This window comes from Pogona vitticeps, chromosome 5, assembly GCF_051106095.1.
Source record: "Pogona vitticeps strain Pit_001003342236 chromosome 5, PviZW2.1, whole genome shotgun sequence".
Taxonomy (NCBI): Eukaryota; Metazoa; Chordata; class Lepidosauria; order Squamata; family Agamidae; genus Pogona; species Pogona vitticeps.
Genome location: NC_135787.1, coordinates 186,961,415 through 186,981,589, shown reverse-complemented (window position 1 = coordinate 186,981,589; position 20,175 = coordinate 186,961,415). Strand labels below are relative to the sequence as shown.

General features: G+C 41.0%; 1 protein-coding gene across 1 annotated transcript in view; it reads right to left on the bottom strand.

The window, feature by feature from the left end:
- The window catches only part of GYS2 (glycogen synthase 2), a 61,288-nt gene that overhangs the window by 27,783 nt on the left and 13,330 nt on the right, over nt 1-20,175 (bottom strand). Inside the window, exons 3-5 of the mRNA XM_020801074.3 lie at nt 16,134-16,325; nt 14,989-15,174; nt 944-1,088 (exon numbers count right to left, since the gene is read on the bottom strand). Of these exons, the coding sequence (XP_020656733.2) occupies nt 944-1,088; nt 14,989-15,174; nt 16,134-16,325 (523 nt within the window). The remainder of the gene's footprint in view (nt 1-943; nt 1,089-14,988; nt 15,175-16,133; nt 16,326-20,175) is intronic.

Here is a 20,175-nt window from a genome sequence, read left to right as displayed (position 1 = left end):
CATTTTACTGCATCAAGCTTATAAACAGACATTACATCTAAGGCAAGAGGGAGAACTCTGCATATCAGGTTGGGGAGGGGGAGACATGCCAAGCCTGCCTTTTGTCTTGGGGGGGGGTCGCGGACAGGAATTGCCAACTGATGTTTTGGTCACCTCTGTCTCATGCAAACCTAAACTCAGTTTTGCTTGGTTGGCAGTCCGGCTTTCTTGAGCCATAGGAATTACATCTGGCCCAGTTTTTGAAATATTTGCTTTAACCCCAAGTTTTTACACCATCTTTGTCTGGTGAATAATTCCAGAGAACTTGAAAACTCTGGTTTGTAACTCCCTAGTGAACCAAGAAAAATACAGTGGTACCTCGTCTTATGAACTAATTCGAGGCAAAATTTCCCATAGGAATGCACTGAAAACCATTTAATCCATTTCGGCTGTTTTTCGTTCGTATGTCGAGGTGCTGTTCTTAAGTCGAGGCATTAGTTCCCATAGGAACTAATGCAAAGCTGGTTAATCCATACTCTACTACTAGGAGGAGAATTTTTTTAAAATTTTTCTTCTTTTGGCCTAAGATGAACTTAGGTCAAAAAAGGGCAGGAAAGGGTTTTTTGGTCGTAAGTCTAGGCTCTGTTTGCAAGTCGAAGCAATATTTTGCGAAAGGAGCTCTTCATAACTCGAAACGTTTGCAAGTGGAGACATTCGTAAGTCGAGGTATCATTGTACTGCCCAACATCAGTCTCCGTCAATAAACTTTAATCTCTCCGATCACTAAGCTTTCCCCACCCCTTCCCATGCCGTTTTACTTCTGTGCTTTTGCCAAGTTGCTGCTCGAAGACTATGTACAGCAAAACCAGGTAAGTCCCATTTGTTGTTCTGCCTCAGGGAACAAAATGTTTTGGGTCAACCAGGCAATCTATCCACCATATCCTCGGAGACGTATGAACCTTACCAGCTGTTCTCTTCAGCATGTGTTCTGCTTCTATGGCTGTTATCTGGGAGACGGTAGTAAACACGTGGGCACAATGTACGGATGCTCGTTCCATGCAGTACCGGTGATATATCTGTCTTTCCCCTGCTTCTTTATCTATGTCAAACTGTGCAATAAAGAAAGAATAAAAACATACTCTTGTATTGTAGACTTTAAAACAATGCCTATGATTTTTCATGCATGCGTGCACACACAAACACATGCACAGGTTCAAAGCCAACCTTTAATTCCATTTGCTGATATTTTATTTATTTATTTATTAAATTTATATCCCGCCCATTTAGAATGAATGTAAGTTCCTCTTTTTTAACATCATATGACACTCTTCCTCTATTTGCTTTCAAATTTTGTTTACTTAATTTTTCCCCCTAAAGTTTTCTTCTTGCTTGTGATGCTTCCCACCCTTCTGGATTCTGCTTCCAAGAGTAAACTCTCGTTCACCGATGTTCCTCGGGGTATCCAGAGTTTTCTGGTCATCCAGATTTCTGCTACTAGGCCAATAATCTACCTACTCATGGACAGATGCTTATATGTCAGGATATAAGCAATTATGCTAATCTTCTGCCACCATTCTGGACAGCACTCATACCCTTTATTACAAAACTCGAAGTGATCGGAACATTACATGTGGTTTTAAAAAAAATACTTTTAGGACCAAAACAAGATGTAGGGAGGAACCGCATTTAATAGGAGAAATATGACGTCTCTTGAGAGTTGTGATTTTCCATTTCTAGTACTTCTTTTTTTTTAACCATGGGAGATCTGTGTGGTGGGGCACATTTGGGCTCCATGTGGCTCATGGGCTCCATGATTCCATCCCTCTTGGATTCATACCACAGCTGCATTGAATCCTCACGACTGCCATTTTCCATTACCACCCTCCTCCAGAGGAGTATGAGGCTGTATGCTATGCCCATGCTGTCTGGTAGCCCTGGTGTCACAACTTCCAGTGGTTGAAGTTTATTTCCCCTTGACCAGATAAAGTGGGGTCTTGACTTAAGAACGGTTTGAGTTAAGAACATTTTGACTTAAGAACCACTCTCATAGGAAAATATTGACTTGACTTACATACTTAGATTTGAGTTAAGAACTAAAAAAAAACCACGTGGGAGGCAGGGAAAGTGCAAAATGTGAACTTTCAGTTAACTGTTGGCCAGTGAAAAGGGTGCCTGTCTGCTTCCTCACTCATCCCAGCGTTTAGAGAGTGGATTGGGAGACAGTCTTCGGACTGCCTGGTACGGTACTGCCTGGACTGTATTTTCCCTGCCTTCCCTGAACCTTTCTTGACCTAAGAAAAAAAGAAACAAAATATCCCCTTCTAGTGGTCGAAGGCGGAATAGCAGCTTCCCATTAGTTTCTATGGACGGAAAAGAGCAGATACGGATCAAATGGTTTTCAATGCATTCCTATGGGAAATGCAGATTTGACCTGAGAACTTTTTGACTTGAGAACCGCCTTCCAATACGGATTAAGTTCTCAAGGCAAGACCCCACTGTAGTATAGGATAATCTATTATATTACATTATAATACAGGTTGCCCACTGCACTGTATCACATATAAATCTATTTCTAGATGGATCAGTCAATTCCATGCGTTACTAGACATGTGTAGAACTGAGCTATGCTATTCATGACTGTATCAGGCTTTACATCTGGAGATGCAGAGAAATAAGCTGTGTTTTAATTGGAACATGTTCACACTGGTATGAATGACACCCCATACTGCCACTTTTCTCCATCCGTGCATTTAGCAGTCTACAAAGGACAACACAATGGTACATAGCAAAAAAATATATGCAAAAATCTAAAACAGAAAACAGAAGACTTGACAGCAAGAAACAAAGCTGTGGTTTGCCATGGCATTCAGAACCTTAATGAACTGGCTTCACATGGGCATCGCCCTGCGGGGTCAAGGCCGTTTGCCATGCTTCAACTAGTCTCTTCAAGGTTCATCTCTTTCATACAGCACCAAGTCTCGTGTAGCCACTGGCCTTCTTACGACAAAAAAATCCTGCACTGAGTGACAAAGTATTTTCTGACCCCATGGGAATTCCAATTTATTGAGATTAGCCACAGGGTTAGCCGTAGAATTAGAGTCGTGATGTATAATGGCTTGTGTTTCCTGAATTCCCAATAATTCCAAAATCTCTCCCCATACACACAAACCTGCCCCTCCATGAGGCCAACCTACAATAATTAACAGTTTCTCTCTTCTGCTGCTTCATTTTACAATCATAGAATCGTGAAGTTGGAAGGGGCCTATAAGGCCATCCAGTCCAACCCCCTGCTCAAGGCAGGAATACAAATCGAAGGATACCTGCCTGGTGGTTGTCTAAGTTTCTCTTGAATGCCTCCAGCGTTGAAGCACTCAACACCTCTCCAGGTCATTGGTTCTGCTGAGTATGGCAAAAACATGGCAACCCCCAAAGTAATCCCCCCCCTCAATATTATCACAGTGACACAAAGGTGACCTAAAGGTAAAATGTCATTTGCTTTTCTGGAACAATTTTTGTTCCAGATGTTTCTCTTGGAAAATCTTTCTCCAAGGTCATCTACCTGCTCCATGCGGTTCTCCTAGGCATTGGCCCCCTGAGTCACCACTCCAAAGGACACCAGGAAATCATCCACCAGAAGTACATTGTGGCACCAACGCTTTGGAATCAACCTGGACCTGACTCTCTCGACTCCCCACATTTAAAAACACTGCTTTACAACGTGGCCTTTTTTGGGCAACCAAGCCTGATATGTTTTTCCTCTTTGTTTTGTTTGCTTATTTGCCTTGTGCTCTGGATTTTATTTTTACAATCTCCGCCTCTTGGAGTTTTTGTTGTTTGCTTATCTGTTTTCATTGACTACAGGATTATTATAATGTTTTTTTAAACTTGTTGTAAACTGCTTAGAACCGTACATTGCACTAATGGGACGGTATATAAATTCAAGAAATAAATAATAAATAACTTTTGTTGTTGTTGTTGTTTCTGTTTGTTCTTTGTAAAACTGAGAGGGGAAAAGACCCTCACACGCCTTTGTATGAAACGTAGCTGCAGTTCAGACTCACTGTTTACGACTCTTCAGCTTGTAAGGCAGCAGAGTATCAATGTGGATGCTGCCATAAAATGTGATCGTGGGTGACTGAAATGTTCTCTCATGGCATATGAGGATTTGTTGTTCTTCTTGTGTAGTCGTTGTGCCCGACTATTCATGACCCCATGGAGCAGAGCATGCTAGGCCCTCCCGTCTTCCACTGCCTCCCTGAGTTTGGTCAAATTCATGTTGGTCACTTCGATGACACTGTCCAACCATCTCGTCCTCTTGTCGTCCCCTTCTCCTCTTGCCTTCACACTTTCCCAACATCAGGGTCTTTTCCAGGCAGTCTTCTCTTCTCATGAGATGGCCAAAGTATTGGAGCCTCAGCTTCAGGATCTGTCCTTCCAGTGAGCACTCAGGGTTGATTTCCTTCAAAATGGATAGGTTTGATCTCCTTGCAGTCCAGGGGACTCTCAAGAGTCTCCTCCAGCACCACAATTCAAAAGCATCCATTCTTCAGCGGTCAGCCTTCTTTATGGTCCAGCTCTCACTTCCATACATCGCTACAGGAAAAACCATAGCTTTGACTATGTGAACCTTTGTCAGCAAGGTGATGTCTCTGCTTTTTAAGATGCTCTCTGGGATTGTCATTGGTTTCCTTCCAAGAAGTGGGTGTCTTTTAATTTCGGGGCTGCTATCACCCTCTGCAGTGATCATGGAGCCCAAGAAAGGAAAATCTGTCACTGCCTCCATATCTTCCCCTTCTATTTGCCAGGAGGTGATGGGACCAGTGGCCATGATCTTAGTTTTTTTTGATGTAGAGCTTCATACTATTTTTTGTGCTCTCCTCTTTCACCTTCATTAACAGGTTCTTTAATTCCTCCTCACTTTCTGCCATCAGAGTGGTATCATCTGCATATCGGAGATTGTTGGTGTTTCTTCCGGCAATCTTAATTCCGGTTTGGGATTCATCCAGTCCAGTCTTTCTCATGATGTATTCTGCATATAAGTTAAATAAGCTGGGGGACAATATACAGCCTTGTCGTACTCCTTTCCCAATTTTGAACCAATCAGTGGTTCCATATCCAGTTCTAACTGTTGCTTCCTGTCCCACATGTAGATTTCTCAGGAGATGAAGGTTAAGGGCTTTTAATGAGGGTGCACCACTAGAAGCCAAATTGACATCCAGAAGACAAATGCTTTTTCTGACCAGTGCACCATCAATAATCCTATTTATCAGCAGACAGCAGACTTCCAATTATAGGCTAGACATTTCCTTCTTCTCTTTCCATTCTTTGCCTTCCCAATGAATTCTGGCCATCTCCCTGTATATGATGTTTAGCCTTTTGATCCCGATTTACACAGCAGCCAGAGAAATCTTATTGTCTCCTGCTTGGCAGCCAAGCCCAAATGCCTCAGCTTCTAATAGCTTTAAGAGGAGTTGAAGTCCAGGTTGATAGGAATTTATCTGATGAGACAGTACAACAGGATACACTTCTTGGCAGTTTCTGCCTTTATTATGTTTGCCTTCCTTATCTATTTTTGGAGTCGGGAAGGGGGCATTTGACTGGACTCGGAATGCAATTTTAGACCAGATGGTTTTGGGCAGGATAGGTTGTAGGTGAGAAGAGGGATGGGTAAGAATTTCACTGCATTTTACTTTTGATTTAAAAAATTTAACAATATTCACAAGTCTCATCATATGAGGAATGGAAGCTCAAGATTTTAGAAAACTGAATATTCTAGCAGTCAGAACTGACAGAGTCATCCATCTAGGTAATGGACTTCATTTATTTAATACCTGCTATGGCAGGCAGGCACAATCTAGCCCTCTCCCATGTCAGGAGTAATCATATTTATCAGATTTACTGGCCCAAATCCAGGTGCAAAAGTTAAGCCTTCTGGAAGGGTGATGATGTCATCTGCAAGAGAAGATTTTCCGTGATTAAAGATTTCCTTCTTCTGTCTCCTGGATTTTCTCCCACGTTTGCAATCCCTTTCATTGTGTGCAAGCTGTGGGAGCCACAAGAAAGAAGCAGGAAGTCTTTAATTACTGAAAAATGTCTCCTGATGGTGACATCATCACTCTTCCATTCGGATAACTTACACAGCAGGATTTTGGTCACTGAAATTTGTCCCGGAGCAAATGGGGGGAGAGTACTGTTTCATAAGATTTTTTTTTTCATGTTGGGGCCTGGCATGCTCTGGTCCATGGGGTCACAAAGAGTCGGGAACAATTTAACGACTAAACAACAACAAAAATGCACAGTACAATAAATTTGTTTTAGATTGTGGACTAAACTGTGAATCTTCTGTGAACTTTGGTGTCTTGATGATGTAGAAGTCAATAATTGCTTGTCTTCCCTTGAGTTTTTTTCTTGCAAAGTGGTTGTTGGTAATAGGATATCATTTTGCTTTGCCTTACAGGTCTGTTTATAATCAGAGTTCTTAATTTATGAACTGGTCTCTGATTTGTGTGAAAACAGTGTAGCTGCTCCTGAAAAAAAATCCGTTATAAGTTCTCTCAGAGGTATTTCCCTTTTAGCACGGGGAGCTGTAAATTCACGGTGGACGAGTTGCTCTGCTAGTTTTTGAAGTTTGTCATTGTTAAGACTCTCACCAAGAGACTGAAGCAATTCTTATCAATGCTTCCTCATCAACACCCTTCTGTCTCGCTTCGTTGGCCAATTTGACAATGTTTCAGATAACCTATTCCGAAAATTGCTGTATACTTTTGACTATTTCTTCTTCCACACACCATTCCTGCAGTTTTGGAGTTACTTCATTCCAGGCTGTTGCAATGTTATCAATGGCATTCAAAATGTTGTAGCCTTTCCAGCGTCAAACAATGTCTGATGGATTGTTTATCGCCATCATCCATCTTCTGTACAAGTGTTGCGAATGTGCTGTAAGAGGCAGTAGGTTTAACATTCAATATCACTCCATTAGTTGTATTAATGAAATGCGTGTTGGGAGAAAGGTAAACCATCTCTGCAGCAATGCAGTTTCAAAATGTGTCTTCATTGCTTCAGGTTCAAGCTTATGCACCTCACTATAGAGATTTGCAAAGGGGCAAAGATATGAAACAATTTTTTTAAAAAAAAAATATAAATTGTCACCTAAGCCTCGTTGGATTTCCAAATCACTGGCAGACTTGTTTCATTGTTTTTTTTGAGAACAATACAGAAATAAATATTGGCTTTAACTGCCCTTTCTAATATTAACAGTTGGCACAAGAGCATCTTCTTTGCATTTGATGACCCACCCAAATACTAAACTGCCTTTCCATTTCTTCACGCAAACTGCTTCTTGAACAAGCTGTTACCTTTCTTGCTGACAGTTTTAAGCTTGTGGTTACAGAAGCTCTTTGTTTTTTCACAGTTTTCTTATGAAGGTTGCAATGTTTAAAGAGGCATCCACATCAACTTGATGCTCACCAGTCTCCAAAGATCTAAAAACGTGAAGTCTGACATTTAAAAAATGCTTTTCCTTTGTATCTTTGATGCACTAAAGCCACAGGTGGACTTCTTCCTAGCCATGACAGGTAAAAACACCACAAAAATCTTAGGAATTACCGAGCATGCGCATTGTATCAAAACATGGGACAACATGAGGCAACGTTATTACTATATAAGCACCCTCGCCTGTGCATTCACTGTTGTTGCTACTGCTGCTATTGTTTTTTTTTAAAAAATAACATTCTGCCACTGGTGCCCAAAAAGTACGAGAGTGTATTTTGCAAAGAGTGTTGGAAAGACATTCAAAGTGCGATCTTTGGACAGCCTATTCCATTATAATATAAAATATATGTTTCCTGCTGGTCAGGTAATCCCAACCCAGAGTTTCTACAACGACAATAGAGAGGAACACAGGTAGAGAAGAAGAAATTAATCAAGGGATACTGAGGGACTTCACTAACGTACAGTGGACCCTCTATTTACGGAATTAATCCGTATTGGAACGGTGGCTGCAAGTCGAAAAGTCTGTAGGTCGAATCTCCATTGACCTACAATGCATTGAAAACCGATTAATCCCATAGCTGGCAGTTTTTATTCTATTTTTGTTCCATTTTGTTTTTTTTCTGGTCTGTAAGTCGATTCTCCGGCTGCAAGTCGAATCTAAATTTTGCGGCCAGAGAAGTCTGTAACTCGAAAAGTCTGTAAGTCGAGCCGTCTGTAAGTCGAGGGTCCACTGTATATGTAATTAATTGATCGCTGAAACGTAAACAAAGGTTTCCTTTATAAGGCTGGTGTTGGATTCATGCACTACAAACAGGACAACGCTGTCGGGAGTGAACATGTTCCGGGATCTGGAAACATGGTTTTCTCTGAGTCACTGTTTCCAGACTTGGTTTCCCAGATCAGCGAGCAAATCTGTGCCACGGGATTTTCTAGGATTTAGGGGAGGTCACCTGACTCGTTCGGGCCTATTGGCGGAAGGAGGCTTCTGGCACGGCTGCTATCTTTGCGATCCCATCTTTTGCCAAGAGCTGGTTTGGGGCCAAATCCCTATCTCAGATCCTCAGTTCAAAACCTGCTATGCACTGAAGCTCTTGTCTATTTACAATTGGCTTTATTGGCTCACCTAAGGTTCATGCCTTGCATTCTGTTTTCAGCTCTAACCAACCAAATGAATCCCCGGAGCTGATAAAGCAGGGCATAATAGCCTTCCCTTTGCTATTTATCCTTGGCCTCCGGGTGCAAGCAGTCCTGTTTACCTCTGGCTAATAGGAAGTGGCGTGAGCAACCTCCAATTTTTCTCCCTCCCCATCCCACAGCTGAGTTGCCATTATCACAACAATCCTCCTTTACTTTTCAAATCCCTTCTACAACTTCCTGAAACTGTTACTCCAGCTATGGATCTTCACTCTTGGGTGAGGCAAGGTTTTTAAGAGAAAGGTGGGGAAGCAACGCAAGGAAACGGAGCAATCCACGGTAGCCACAGAAAAGCTCTGAAGCTGTAATGGGTTTTAAGGCCTTAACAGCTTTGAACTGCTGACCCAGAAGTGAAAGCCTTATGATCCAATTACCTAAATCCCTAAAAAGCCATGCCACTGAAGCCATTTTAAGGAAGCCTGAAAAAGCCAAATGTAATGAAGAAAACAATAGCTGTGTCCTCTCGGTCCATTCAAGGAGATGCTTCCAGAAATGTATATTAAAATTTTAAGAGATCTCTCCAGCAGAGGTGAGGCATAATGTAGTGCTATGTACGAACACCTCAAATCTGTTTCGAAAATGTGAGGCGTGTCTCAAGAAACGTCGCTCCCTGAGGCAAAGATCCTTGCCAGTGAAAATTGTTTGGCTCTTGGTCCAGTTGATTTGCAAGGTCTAACAAGTCTAAAGTGGCATTGATGGAAGTCTCCTGTGAAGATCTTTTGCCAGGCCTAATAATAATAATAATAATAATAATAATAATAATAATAATAATAATAATAATAATAATAATAATAATAATAATAATAATAATAATAATAATAATAATAATAATAATAATAATAATAATAATAATAATAATAATAATAATACATAGCACTGACTCTCACTCTTCCATGCACTGTATTAATAGGGAGAGTTGTCTTAGAGTCTGATAACATGGGGGAAATACTGAGTACTGTCTTTTTAAAAAAACTGTGTGCATTTTCAAATATTCAAATTTTTTGCACTTCAGGAATTTGAAACGTACATAATGTTCTGTGTGCACTGGAATTGTTCAAAAGAAAAATAAGTCTCTCAAATTTGTGAATTTCCATGGGAGGGTGTAATTTGTTATATATATATATAAGTATATATGTATATGTATGTATGTGTGTGTGTGTGTGTGTATGTACACACACACACACATACATACAAACATACATACATATATATATACACATATACACGTATGTACATATACATATATACTTATATACTTATATACATATATATACATATATACATATACATACATACATACACACACACACACACACACACACACCGACCACTCAGTTGCCATTACTGAGCCGTGCATAATAATTTTTTCAAAAAATTGTGCCCGATACATATAACAATAAGTTGGTAAAAGTACCGTATTTTTCCATGTATAAGATGCCCCCATGTATAATCAAGAAAAATAAGTGGGGCTTAGCAAGTGTAGGGGGAAAGGGATCAAAGCACTGCAGGATCACTTTGATCCCTACTTTCCCCTCGACTTGTTTTTGTTCTCTCCTCAGCTTACTTCCGTGTATAAGACGACCCTCAATTTTTAGTCAAGATTTTAGACAAAAGTATAGTCTTACACACGGAAAAATATGGTATATACTTCTTAATGGGAAAGGGGTGCTTCTGACATGAACAAAGAGAAAGAAAGTGCAATACATAAAAATGCCACTGCTTTCTCTTACTTCAAGACACTCCTCTCTGGAACTCCTCTCCCTCCTACCAATTCTGGTTGCTTCAGCTTCCTCTTCCTCAGAGCTGATGGAGAGTAAGAGCTTTCCTAGAAAACACCAGTCCTAAGCTCTGATGTGTGAAGAAGGAGAAGAGGAGGAGAAGGAAGAGCACTGAAAAGGCTTGCAACACATCTGTGCCTCAGATGCGAGAAATCACGAAGTGATCTGCCCTTTCAAGAAATGGACATCTCCCTCAAAAGGTCACAACAAAGTAGCATGCCCTGGAGGCTGGGAGTCTTTACTGTTCAACAAATCGTTTGTTTGACCTTCATGGTCTTCGGTTGAGAGACAGAAGCAAGGAAATCTTCTATAGATCTGCTCTGTCTGTATAGTGAGTTGTACAACGAGATCAACCTTCTGTTTTTTTCCCCCCACCTTCTCATTGAGCTTTTGGGCCAGATTGACCTTTTCATAGCCAAAGATGTCTTCACGAAGACAGCTGATCTCTTACTAAATGTTAGCGTTTGTCAGAAAAGAGCTTTAGTGCCTGTCTAAGCATCTGGGAAATAGTAACAACAAAACCAAAGCAAGCTGGCATCATTTCCTGAATTAGTATCTTTTAAATGTCAGCCACCCATGCGGATGCTACCCACGATCTGGAAAATCCCAATAGCTCCCCCTACTCTCATTATACTACTGACTTGATTGGATTAATAACTCAGTATTTCAGAATGGAGTGGCCAACTTCATAACTCTTGAAGGTCACTCAATCCTCACGACCAGTAATTCCCAAAATGGGCTAATTGAATATTTAAGAGCATGTACCTCTTAAGAGCATGTTTGTACCTCTGCAGAAAGCAGTACTTTCACACTGCATCCTCTCAATTAGTAACTGCAGGGAAGACATCACTCCTGCATACTTTTGTGATTGGATGGCTGAATTACTATCAACACAAAGAGATGCCACTGTATTACCTATTAGGGTGAGGCTACCTGTTTTGTCTATCATACTTGTTAATTAAAATAATCATGTACCATATAGTCAATTTGACTTATTGTGACCCTTTTTCAGGGTTTTCCAGGTAGGGAACAACCGGAAGTGGTTTAGCATTCCCTTCTTCGGTGGTGGTGGTGGGGGACCCTGTGTGACCTGCATTTCAGATCACCACCAGGTTTTACAACTGTCAATCAATTTGGTAACTAATGATTCAGGGATATATTGTGGGCAATGTTTTCTGTTTCTTTAAAACAGCTGTTATTGTTTTTTTAAATTGTGTTGGATAACCATTTACGTATCTTACATCTCACATCTTCTTCTGATTTGTGTTTTTACTTATTGCTCCCCCCAAAGAGGGGGGGGGAACCACCTAAATTTAAAGCAAGAAAATCATAGTTGAAGCTCTATCCCCACCAGGAGGTAAGGAAACGGAGATTATAAATCATTTCCCCAAATATTGGTACATGAATGCATCGTTCTTGTACATTAACCTCCACTCTAAGTAAAGTAGAAGAGGTGAGCTCCACTCTTTGGGAAGAAAATGCCTCATCTTTCTAAGGGCTAAGCCCATGAAACTGGAAAAGATCAGTGACTTTTCTTGCTTTCTAAAACATAGGAACGCATAAATGTTAATGTTGATGGATGGATGGATGGATGGATGGATGGATGGATGGATGGATGGAAGGAAGGAAGGAAGGAAGGAAGGAAGGAAGGAAAGAAAGAAAGAAAGAAAGAAAGAAAGAAAGAAAGAAAGAAAGAAAGAAAGAAAGAAAGAAAGAAAGAAAGAAAGAAAGAAAGAAAGAAGTCTATCTTCACTAAACGACCTAGAGTTATTGCTTTTTTTAAGGCACTTTACCAATAAACAATGCCATCAACACGAGGAAAGGCATGCTGGTCTTATCAATTTTTTCAGAAGAGTTGAACCTTCAAAAAAATCAAATCCAAGAGTTGCTATTCAAACCTCTCAAAGAGCCAGAATCTGCATATTACAAGGCATTACTTACAGCTGGTATGCTACTGAAGGTTTTCCTCCAGGCAATACATTCCAGGATCAGAAATGTTTCACTGAAAAGTAGTCCTACCCAAGGGACGTTAGGTTTAGGAAACCATACATTTTACCACATAATTGCCATTCTAAATTGTCCATTCAAGTACATGGCCACAAGTAGAAATGTCAAGCTTTCCAAAGATATCAGGACTAGTAGCTTAAAAACACACACACAAAACAAACAAACACAAACAAACAAAAAACAATGTCCACTCAAAAAGGAAAGACACCAAAATCTGCAAGACTAGTTTCTGTGAGGGGGAAAAACATGAAAACCTCTAATCTACCATAACTGTACGGCGGCTAAAGCAACTGTACAATTTTCACCTCATCTTTTCTCCAGGCAACGGGCATTTTGGAATTTTTCACTACAAGAGTTCACCAGAAATTCCCCCAGTTGGAATTCTGGTAGCTTTAGCAAAAGAAAAGAAAAATTTAAGTCCTCAAAGGAGTTTCACTATACAGTGTTGCCTCACTTAACGAGGAAATCGCTGTACGATTAGGTTTTTGCGATCGCTTTTGCGATCCCAGAACGAGGGGTTTTCCGCTTTGCGATCACCGGTTCCCTGCTTCGGGAACCGATTTTCGCTTTACGACGATCAGCAAACAGCTGATCATCGGGTTTCAAAATGGCCGCCGGCTGAAGAAAATGGCCCCCCGCTGTTTTTTAGGACGGATTCCTCGCTTTACAGGCACCAAAAATGGCCACCGTATGGAGGATCTTCACTGGATGAGCAGGTATTCAGCCCATTGGAACGCATTGAACAGTTTTCAATACATTTCAGTTGTTTTTTTTTTTTCGTTTTGACGACGTTTTCGCTCTACAGCGATTTCGCTGGAACAAATTAACATTGTCAAGCAAGGCACCACTGTACACATCTGAGACTTGGCAAATTTCTCTCTGCAGCAACAGTTATTAAGCATGGAGAAGGATGTGGGCGGAGCTTTCCAAAGTCCATGAGAGCTGCAAAGCATTAGAGGACTGGTAGGTTTTTGAAAGGTACTATATAGAGAGTCTAATGAACAGAAATACTCTCCCCTAATGATTTGCAGCTGCCACAGAGATTAGCAAGTTCCACCCATGACTGCCTCCATGCTAAATGGCCATCACTGCAGAGAGAACCTTTTCCAAAGAAGTACCTATCTGAAACCCCTCTGAGAACATCAGACTTTTGGCTAAAGCTACCAGATTTCCCACGGGGTGAGGGTATTCTTCCTGAATTCTGGTGGCTGTTAGGAAAATAATATCCAAAAATCCCATGACTACAAACAGCTCCATTTCATTCAGGCATATACGAGTCTCCTCCCTCTCCTTTTATACTCACAGCAAGCATGTGGGGTAGATCAGACTAAGAGAGCTATGCCTGGCTGAAACTCACCAACAAAATCAGACGGTTCAGCGGAAAACTAGAATCTGGATCTCCTGCATCCTAAGCTGACTAATCACTACTCCGCACTGACTGTCAAAAGGTTATCACTGTTGCTGGTTTTAATGGTTCCTGTGCAGACTTCAATGAAAATCTGTCAACAAGTACATGCAGAGAAAGTTTATGGTGTGGGCGTCTCCCCATTCCCCAGTCACAAGCTGCCCACAGGCGTATAGCCAATGGATAAGTCAAAATGGACACGAAACTGAACAAAACAAGTGATATGGACAAAGCAGACCTAAGAGGCTGTCCTAGGTGTAGGTGGAGCCCATGCACATTCTGAGAAGAAGCCTTTGCAAACAGCCTGCATTCCAGAGCAACGTATGCAAAAAGGAAACTTTTAAATCTATTATTGTTGCTGCAGCACTAACACAGCTAACTTTCCTCGACATCTCTGCTATGCAAGATACCAAACTTAGCCATGTTGGAATGGAAGTCCATTGACCCCTTGCAGAAATGTCTTTGTCCAGAACTAAACAGATATCATACTTCTATCAAGGGGCAAACAGAAGGACATCATTCCTTAAGGATCTGAAACTGAAAAATCCATTACAATCTATGTACTGTATCAGTTACTGTGAGCCATTTTGTGATGCTCTCTCCAAAAAGCTTCTGTGAACTCTCTTCATCAACAGTCTTCATATAAACATGGCAAGGGTTGAAGCCAAGCATGTTCTGTGGCTAGAGTATTATTATTATTATTATTATTATTATTATTATTATTATTATTATTATTATTATTATTATTATTATTATTATTATTATTATTATTATTATTATTATTATTATTATTATTATTTATTTATTTATTTATTTATTTATTTATTTATTTATTTATTTATTTATTTATTTATTTAATTTATATCCTGCCTATCTAGTCGTGGTGGACTACTCTAGGCGGCCAACAACAGAGATAAAATACAATAACATAAAATAGCATAATTACAACAACAATTAAAAATAGGGAAACAATAAAGGAGAGAAGAAAATCAAAAGTAATCTGGAGAGAAGGCCTGCCAAAACATCTAAGTCTTTAATAGGTTCTTAAAGGTGCCCAGCGAGGGAGCTCTGCGAATACCAGGAGTACAGTGCCACGTAGGCAGAGGACACAGCAAAACGATGCCACCTCCTTACCTGATCCAGCTGGTTGTAGAAGTCTATATTTGCTGCGCACAGGTACCTCCCTAGCAGTGTAGCATGAGTTGTGAAGATGGTTGCAATAGGGATCTTCCTGAATCGAGAAAGAATCAGACCAGGTCCCGCTTGCCATTCATGGAAGTGGGCAATGACGTTGGGCTTGTCTTCCAACTGATCCGTGAGCTGTACAGAAGCATAAAACAGCACGTTGGTTGAGCTACGGTGTTTCGAGCTTTTATTTTTTCCAAACTAAAAGACCAAAGAGCATTTGCCACACACAACCCAGTCTTGTTTTATTAAAACATGCCCTTCAGCGTTATTTATTTATTTGATTTATATGCCGCCCACTCTACCCAAAGGTCTCTGGGCGGCTTACAACAATTAAAATACAATAAAAAGATAAAACAATTAAAATACAATTAAATATAATTACTGTTATCATTAGCTTGATTGACAGATTTAGGCCTTTGGTGTGTGTGTGTGTGGAAAGGTGGCAGCGATATCTTGTCCGATATGAGCAAAGGTGGCATATGCTATACTGTACACAACCTGAAAGATTATGTACACTATAGTATTATGTCACATTTATTGAAAGATGGTTACAGCAGCTCAAGAATTAAATACGAATAAACAAATTAAGCCTTTTTTTGCTTCCGGCACAACTGGTACCAACATCACAAAAAGTGGCAGGGACATCTAGAACACACAATATCAGAGGCCGAAGAACATCCAATATATTTCAAGCAAACCCCCAATGTTATACCCTACTAACTTCCACAAACTCAAAAAAAAAAATAAAAAAAAATAAAAAAACCCAAAAAACACACCTCTTTTAAGGTTCCTAGCCTTGGGAAAGAAGACACTGAATATTAAAGAATGTTGAACCTCCATAATGAAGATTTGGGAGTTTAGGTTCTACTTTGGAGGGTTTCAGTTTCGATCCAGATATTGCCCGAATCTTCTGAAGCAACCCAAATCAGTCTGCATTTGACCCAATGTGAACAACATCCCCAGCTTCTATGGACCACAGTGGAAATACTTGAAGCAGCTGTGAAGGATTTGGAATTGTATGGATCTGTGGTAAGTGAAGAACTCAGAACTGCATAACGGTCACTAACACATGCAAGGGTTCAATACAATACCTCTTTCAAGAACCAGGCAGTTAATGACCCAAAGATGAGTGCATCATTTGCTTCTCGGTCATGGTAAGGGATTCCAATGCTACTGGCATCCCAGAATTCTCCTTTCCATCTGTCCAGATTCCAGGCGGCCGAACTTATATCGAACAGCACCACATATGGGCTACCTTCTATGAGCCACCGCCCAAAATGGACCTGTCAAAGGAGGCAAGAGTGTTAGAGCTGTCTCATCGATGTCCAACCTTTAGAAATCAGGCTCCCATTTCCTTCCGTTCAAGCCCCATAACGATATGCCAGAACTTGCCAAAAGGGGCACACGCTGTACATATTTCAGGGTAGTTGCCGGGTTATCAATAGTCATTTATGTTGACAGGAGCTTCATGGCGCAGCGGTTAAACTACAGTACTGCAGCCAAAACTGTGCTCATAACCCCACTGTTATAAAAATAGACCGTAGTTCATATAAGAATCCAGTTTTACTCAGTAATTTGGGGCATATTACTTTACAGCCAGGGAGGAACCTCGTAGCAAAGTGGTTAGACTGCAGTACTGCAGCCAAAACTCTGCTCACAACCCAGCTTCAATCCCAGTTAACTAGCTCGAGGTTCACGCAGCTGTCCATCCTTCCAAGGTCAGGAAATTGAGTATCCAGCTTGCAGGGAGGGGCAATGTGTAGCCTGCAAAATTCAAATGTAAACCACTCAGAGAGTGCATGTATATACTGTATTTTTCCATGTATAAGACTATAGTTTTGTCTAAAATATTTAGAATAAAAATTGAGGGTCGTCTTATACATGGAAGTAAGCTGAGCAGAGAACAAAAACAAGTGGAGGGGAAAGCAGGGATCAAAGCGATCCTCCAGCGCTTTGATCCCTTTTCCCCTACACTTGCTAAGCCCCACTTAGATTTCTTAATTTTGGATTAGAAAAGTGGCGGTGTCTTATACATGGGGGCATCTTATACACGGAAAAGTACGGTATATGTGCGGGAAACTCTGGTGGGCACAGGCATCAATTTGACATACACACCAGGATCTGAATTTTCACTGAAAATGCAATTTTAATTTATTATTTTCAAAACTGAAAGGGGTAGGAAATGAACCTTGGAGGGTTCGGGAACTAGAGAAAGGCCATATACACACTGAAGGAAGCACATGTTCTCTGCCTGTGAGAACTTCCACTCCTGGGGAATTCCCAGAGTGCCAACTGTCATGGGAGGGAAACTATATATTTCAGAACAGGAGTCTGGGTGAGTCCATGGTAGCAGAAACAGGCAAGTCTGGAAGTAAAGCGTTTCCCATCACACCTGTGAAGACTACAACTTTTCTCTGGCAAATCTTTTATGACTCTTGTGTCTGGAACTCACATCCCAAACACATCCTTGGCCCCACCTGTCCTTCCTCAAAATCTCCTTTTCTTATCAACTTTTCAGCATAACCCGTTAATCTTCATTTTGAGATGAAACAAAGATTGAGAAAAGCCTTTCCCTGCTCACTGTCCTCTAGATAACCTGGAGCAAAGTCCCCACCTGAGAAAAATAAGCAAACAACGAATTTCCTCTCCCATTTGCACCAGCCATATCTGGTAGGAACAGCTATCCTGTTATAGAGATTACCACAATGACACTTTTCAAACATTTGAAAGTTACAGAGGACGGCCATGATCTATTCTCGATCACAAAACACCTAACAGTGGGTTCAGGAAGACAGATTTTAGCTGAATATCGGGGAAAACTTCCTAACTGTTAAAGCAGCATCACTCACTCCTGTGCATTTAGGATTAAATCACCCCAAATGATGAACCATCAACTGCCTTGGGAGGTGGTGAGCACGCCAATGGAAGCATTCAAGAGAAAATTGGAAATCAACTGTCATATCTGCTTTGATATGGAGTCCTGCATTCATTCATTCATTCATTCATTCATTCATTCATTCATTCATTCATTCATTCATTCATTCATTCATTCATTCATTCGGTTTTTACCCCGTCCATCTAGATTAAAACGAATCTACTCTCGGCAGCTTACAGTCCGAACAATACAAAACAAGAATTAAAACAGACAATATCCAAACAAAAAAGAGAGGTAAGCAAGTCCAAGATGGGAAAACTCAGGGAAATAACTGATTAAAGGGGGGAAGGTCTGCCTGAAGAACCAAGTCTTCAGCTTGTTCTTAAAAAACTCCCAGCATTGAGCCAGGGGTTGGACTTGATGGTCTTATAAACCCCTTCCAACTCTAAGATTCTATGACCTCTCTGCCATATACAGTAGTATCTCGGTTTGCGAACGCCTCAGTTTACGGAATGTTCCACAATAAATAACGCCTCAGTTTACGTTGCTTTCTTTTCTTTTTTTTGCACCACGAAAGGGTTTTCCCAGGACGCATTGTGACTATAGTGCCACCCCTTTCGTAGCGCAATTGGCGTTTTGGTTTGCGAAATTTCCATACTACGTAATGTCGCCTAGAACGGATCCGTTTCGCAAACTGAGGTACTACTGTATACGATAAAGATCAGGAGCCTCTCAGGGGGAAAAAAGATATAGCTACTCAGATGAAAAAAGATTCAGCATTCACATATGTAGTGCCTTCCATGTAGAACAAATTCCTTCAGTGGAGAAGTATCCAATCACATTAGCCAAAATATGAAGTAAAATAACCAAAGTACTGATTTACCACATGAGTGAAAACTATGCCTCAGTTACACATTCTCCCAATCTCTGTCCACCAACATCAAAGGCCACCCATATTTTCTTGCACTCTGAGTGAGGACGGAGGTTCCTTGTTAATGGTTGTTATCAGTTTTTCGGGCTCTTTGGCTGTGTTCTGAAGGTTGTTCTTCCTGACATTTCGCCAGTCTCTGTGGCCGGCATCTTCAGAGGACTGGAGTAGGAACTCTGTCCATGCTCTGTTCCTACGACATCATATAGCGGTTCCAACGAAACCGCTATATGATGACTGTTTTAATAGGCAAAATCCACTTTGTGACGATCAGTTCCCTGCTTTGGGAACCGATTCTTTGCATTACAATGTTTTTAAAACAGCTGATCGGCGGCTTAAAAATGGCCACTTGCTGTGTAAAATGGCTCCCCGCTGTGTTTTTGGATGGATTTCTCGCGATACAGGCACCGAAAATGGCTACCCCTATGGAGGATCTTCGCTGGACGGTGAGTTTTTCAGCCCATTGGAATGCCTTAAACGGGTTTTCAATGTGTTTCAATGGGACTTTTAATTTTGTTTAACGAGGATTTCGCTCTACAGCGATTTCGCTGGAACGGATTATCCTCATTAAGCGAGGCACCATGTAACTGGTACAGCTTCCCAGAGATCCCCTATGTCGCATGCAGTGTTGCATCCATAGTGGAGAGATTGGCCACAGTTGGTCAGTGAAGCAGTGGTGGGCTCCATTTTGACAAGCAAGGTTCTCTATAACAATAATAATTAAAAAAACCCTCACATTCTGGAACCAGAAGTAGGCAGCTTACCCTTCCTCATGGGAGGGCTGGATCTGGCTGGGTCTTATTGAATCTTGTTTAATTTTACTTCCCTTCATCTAGTGTGACCATTTTTGTCTGATCACTGGAAGTGCAAAACACTGTCCTGTTGGTGAAATTCTCCTCTCTCAACTGACATTTTGCCATATTTATTCACAACATTAAAAAAAAAACACTAATGTGCTGCTTATATACCACCCCATAGCATTTAAAGTACTCTCTGGGCAGTTTAAAAGTAATTATGCAGGCTACACATCCGCCCACCCCTGTGAGTTGGGTACTCATTTTACTGACCTTGGAAGGATGGAAGGCTGAGTGAACCTTGAGCTGGCTACCTGGGATTGAACCCTGGGCCGTGAGCACAGTTTTGGCTGTGGTACAGGAGTTCAACCACTGTGCCACGAGGCTCACCACATAAGCTTCTACATTTCCTTATCCATCTCGCACAGAATAGCCAAAGAATAACGCAACAACCCAGTCAGTCAGACTAAGGTCATACTGTGTCGATAGAAATCTGACTGTATTATCCGGGGACTGGAAAACTAAGACTCAAATCC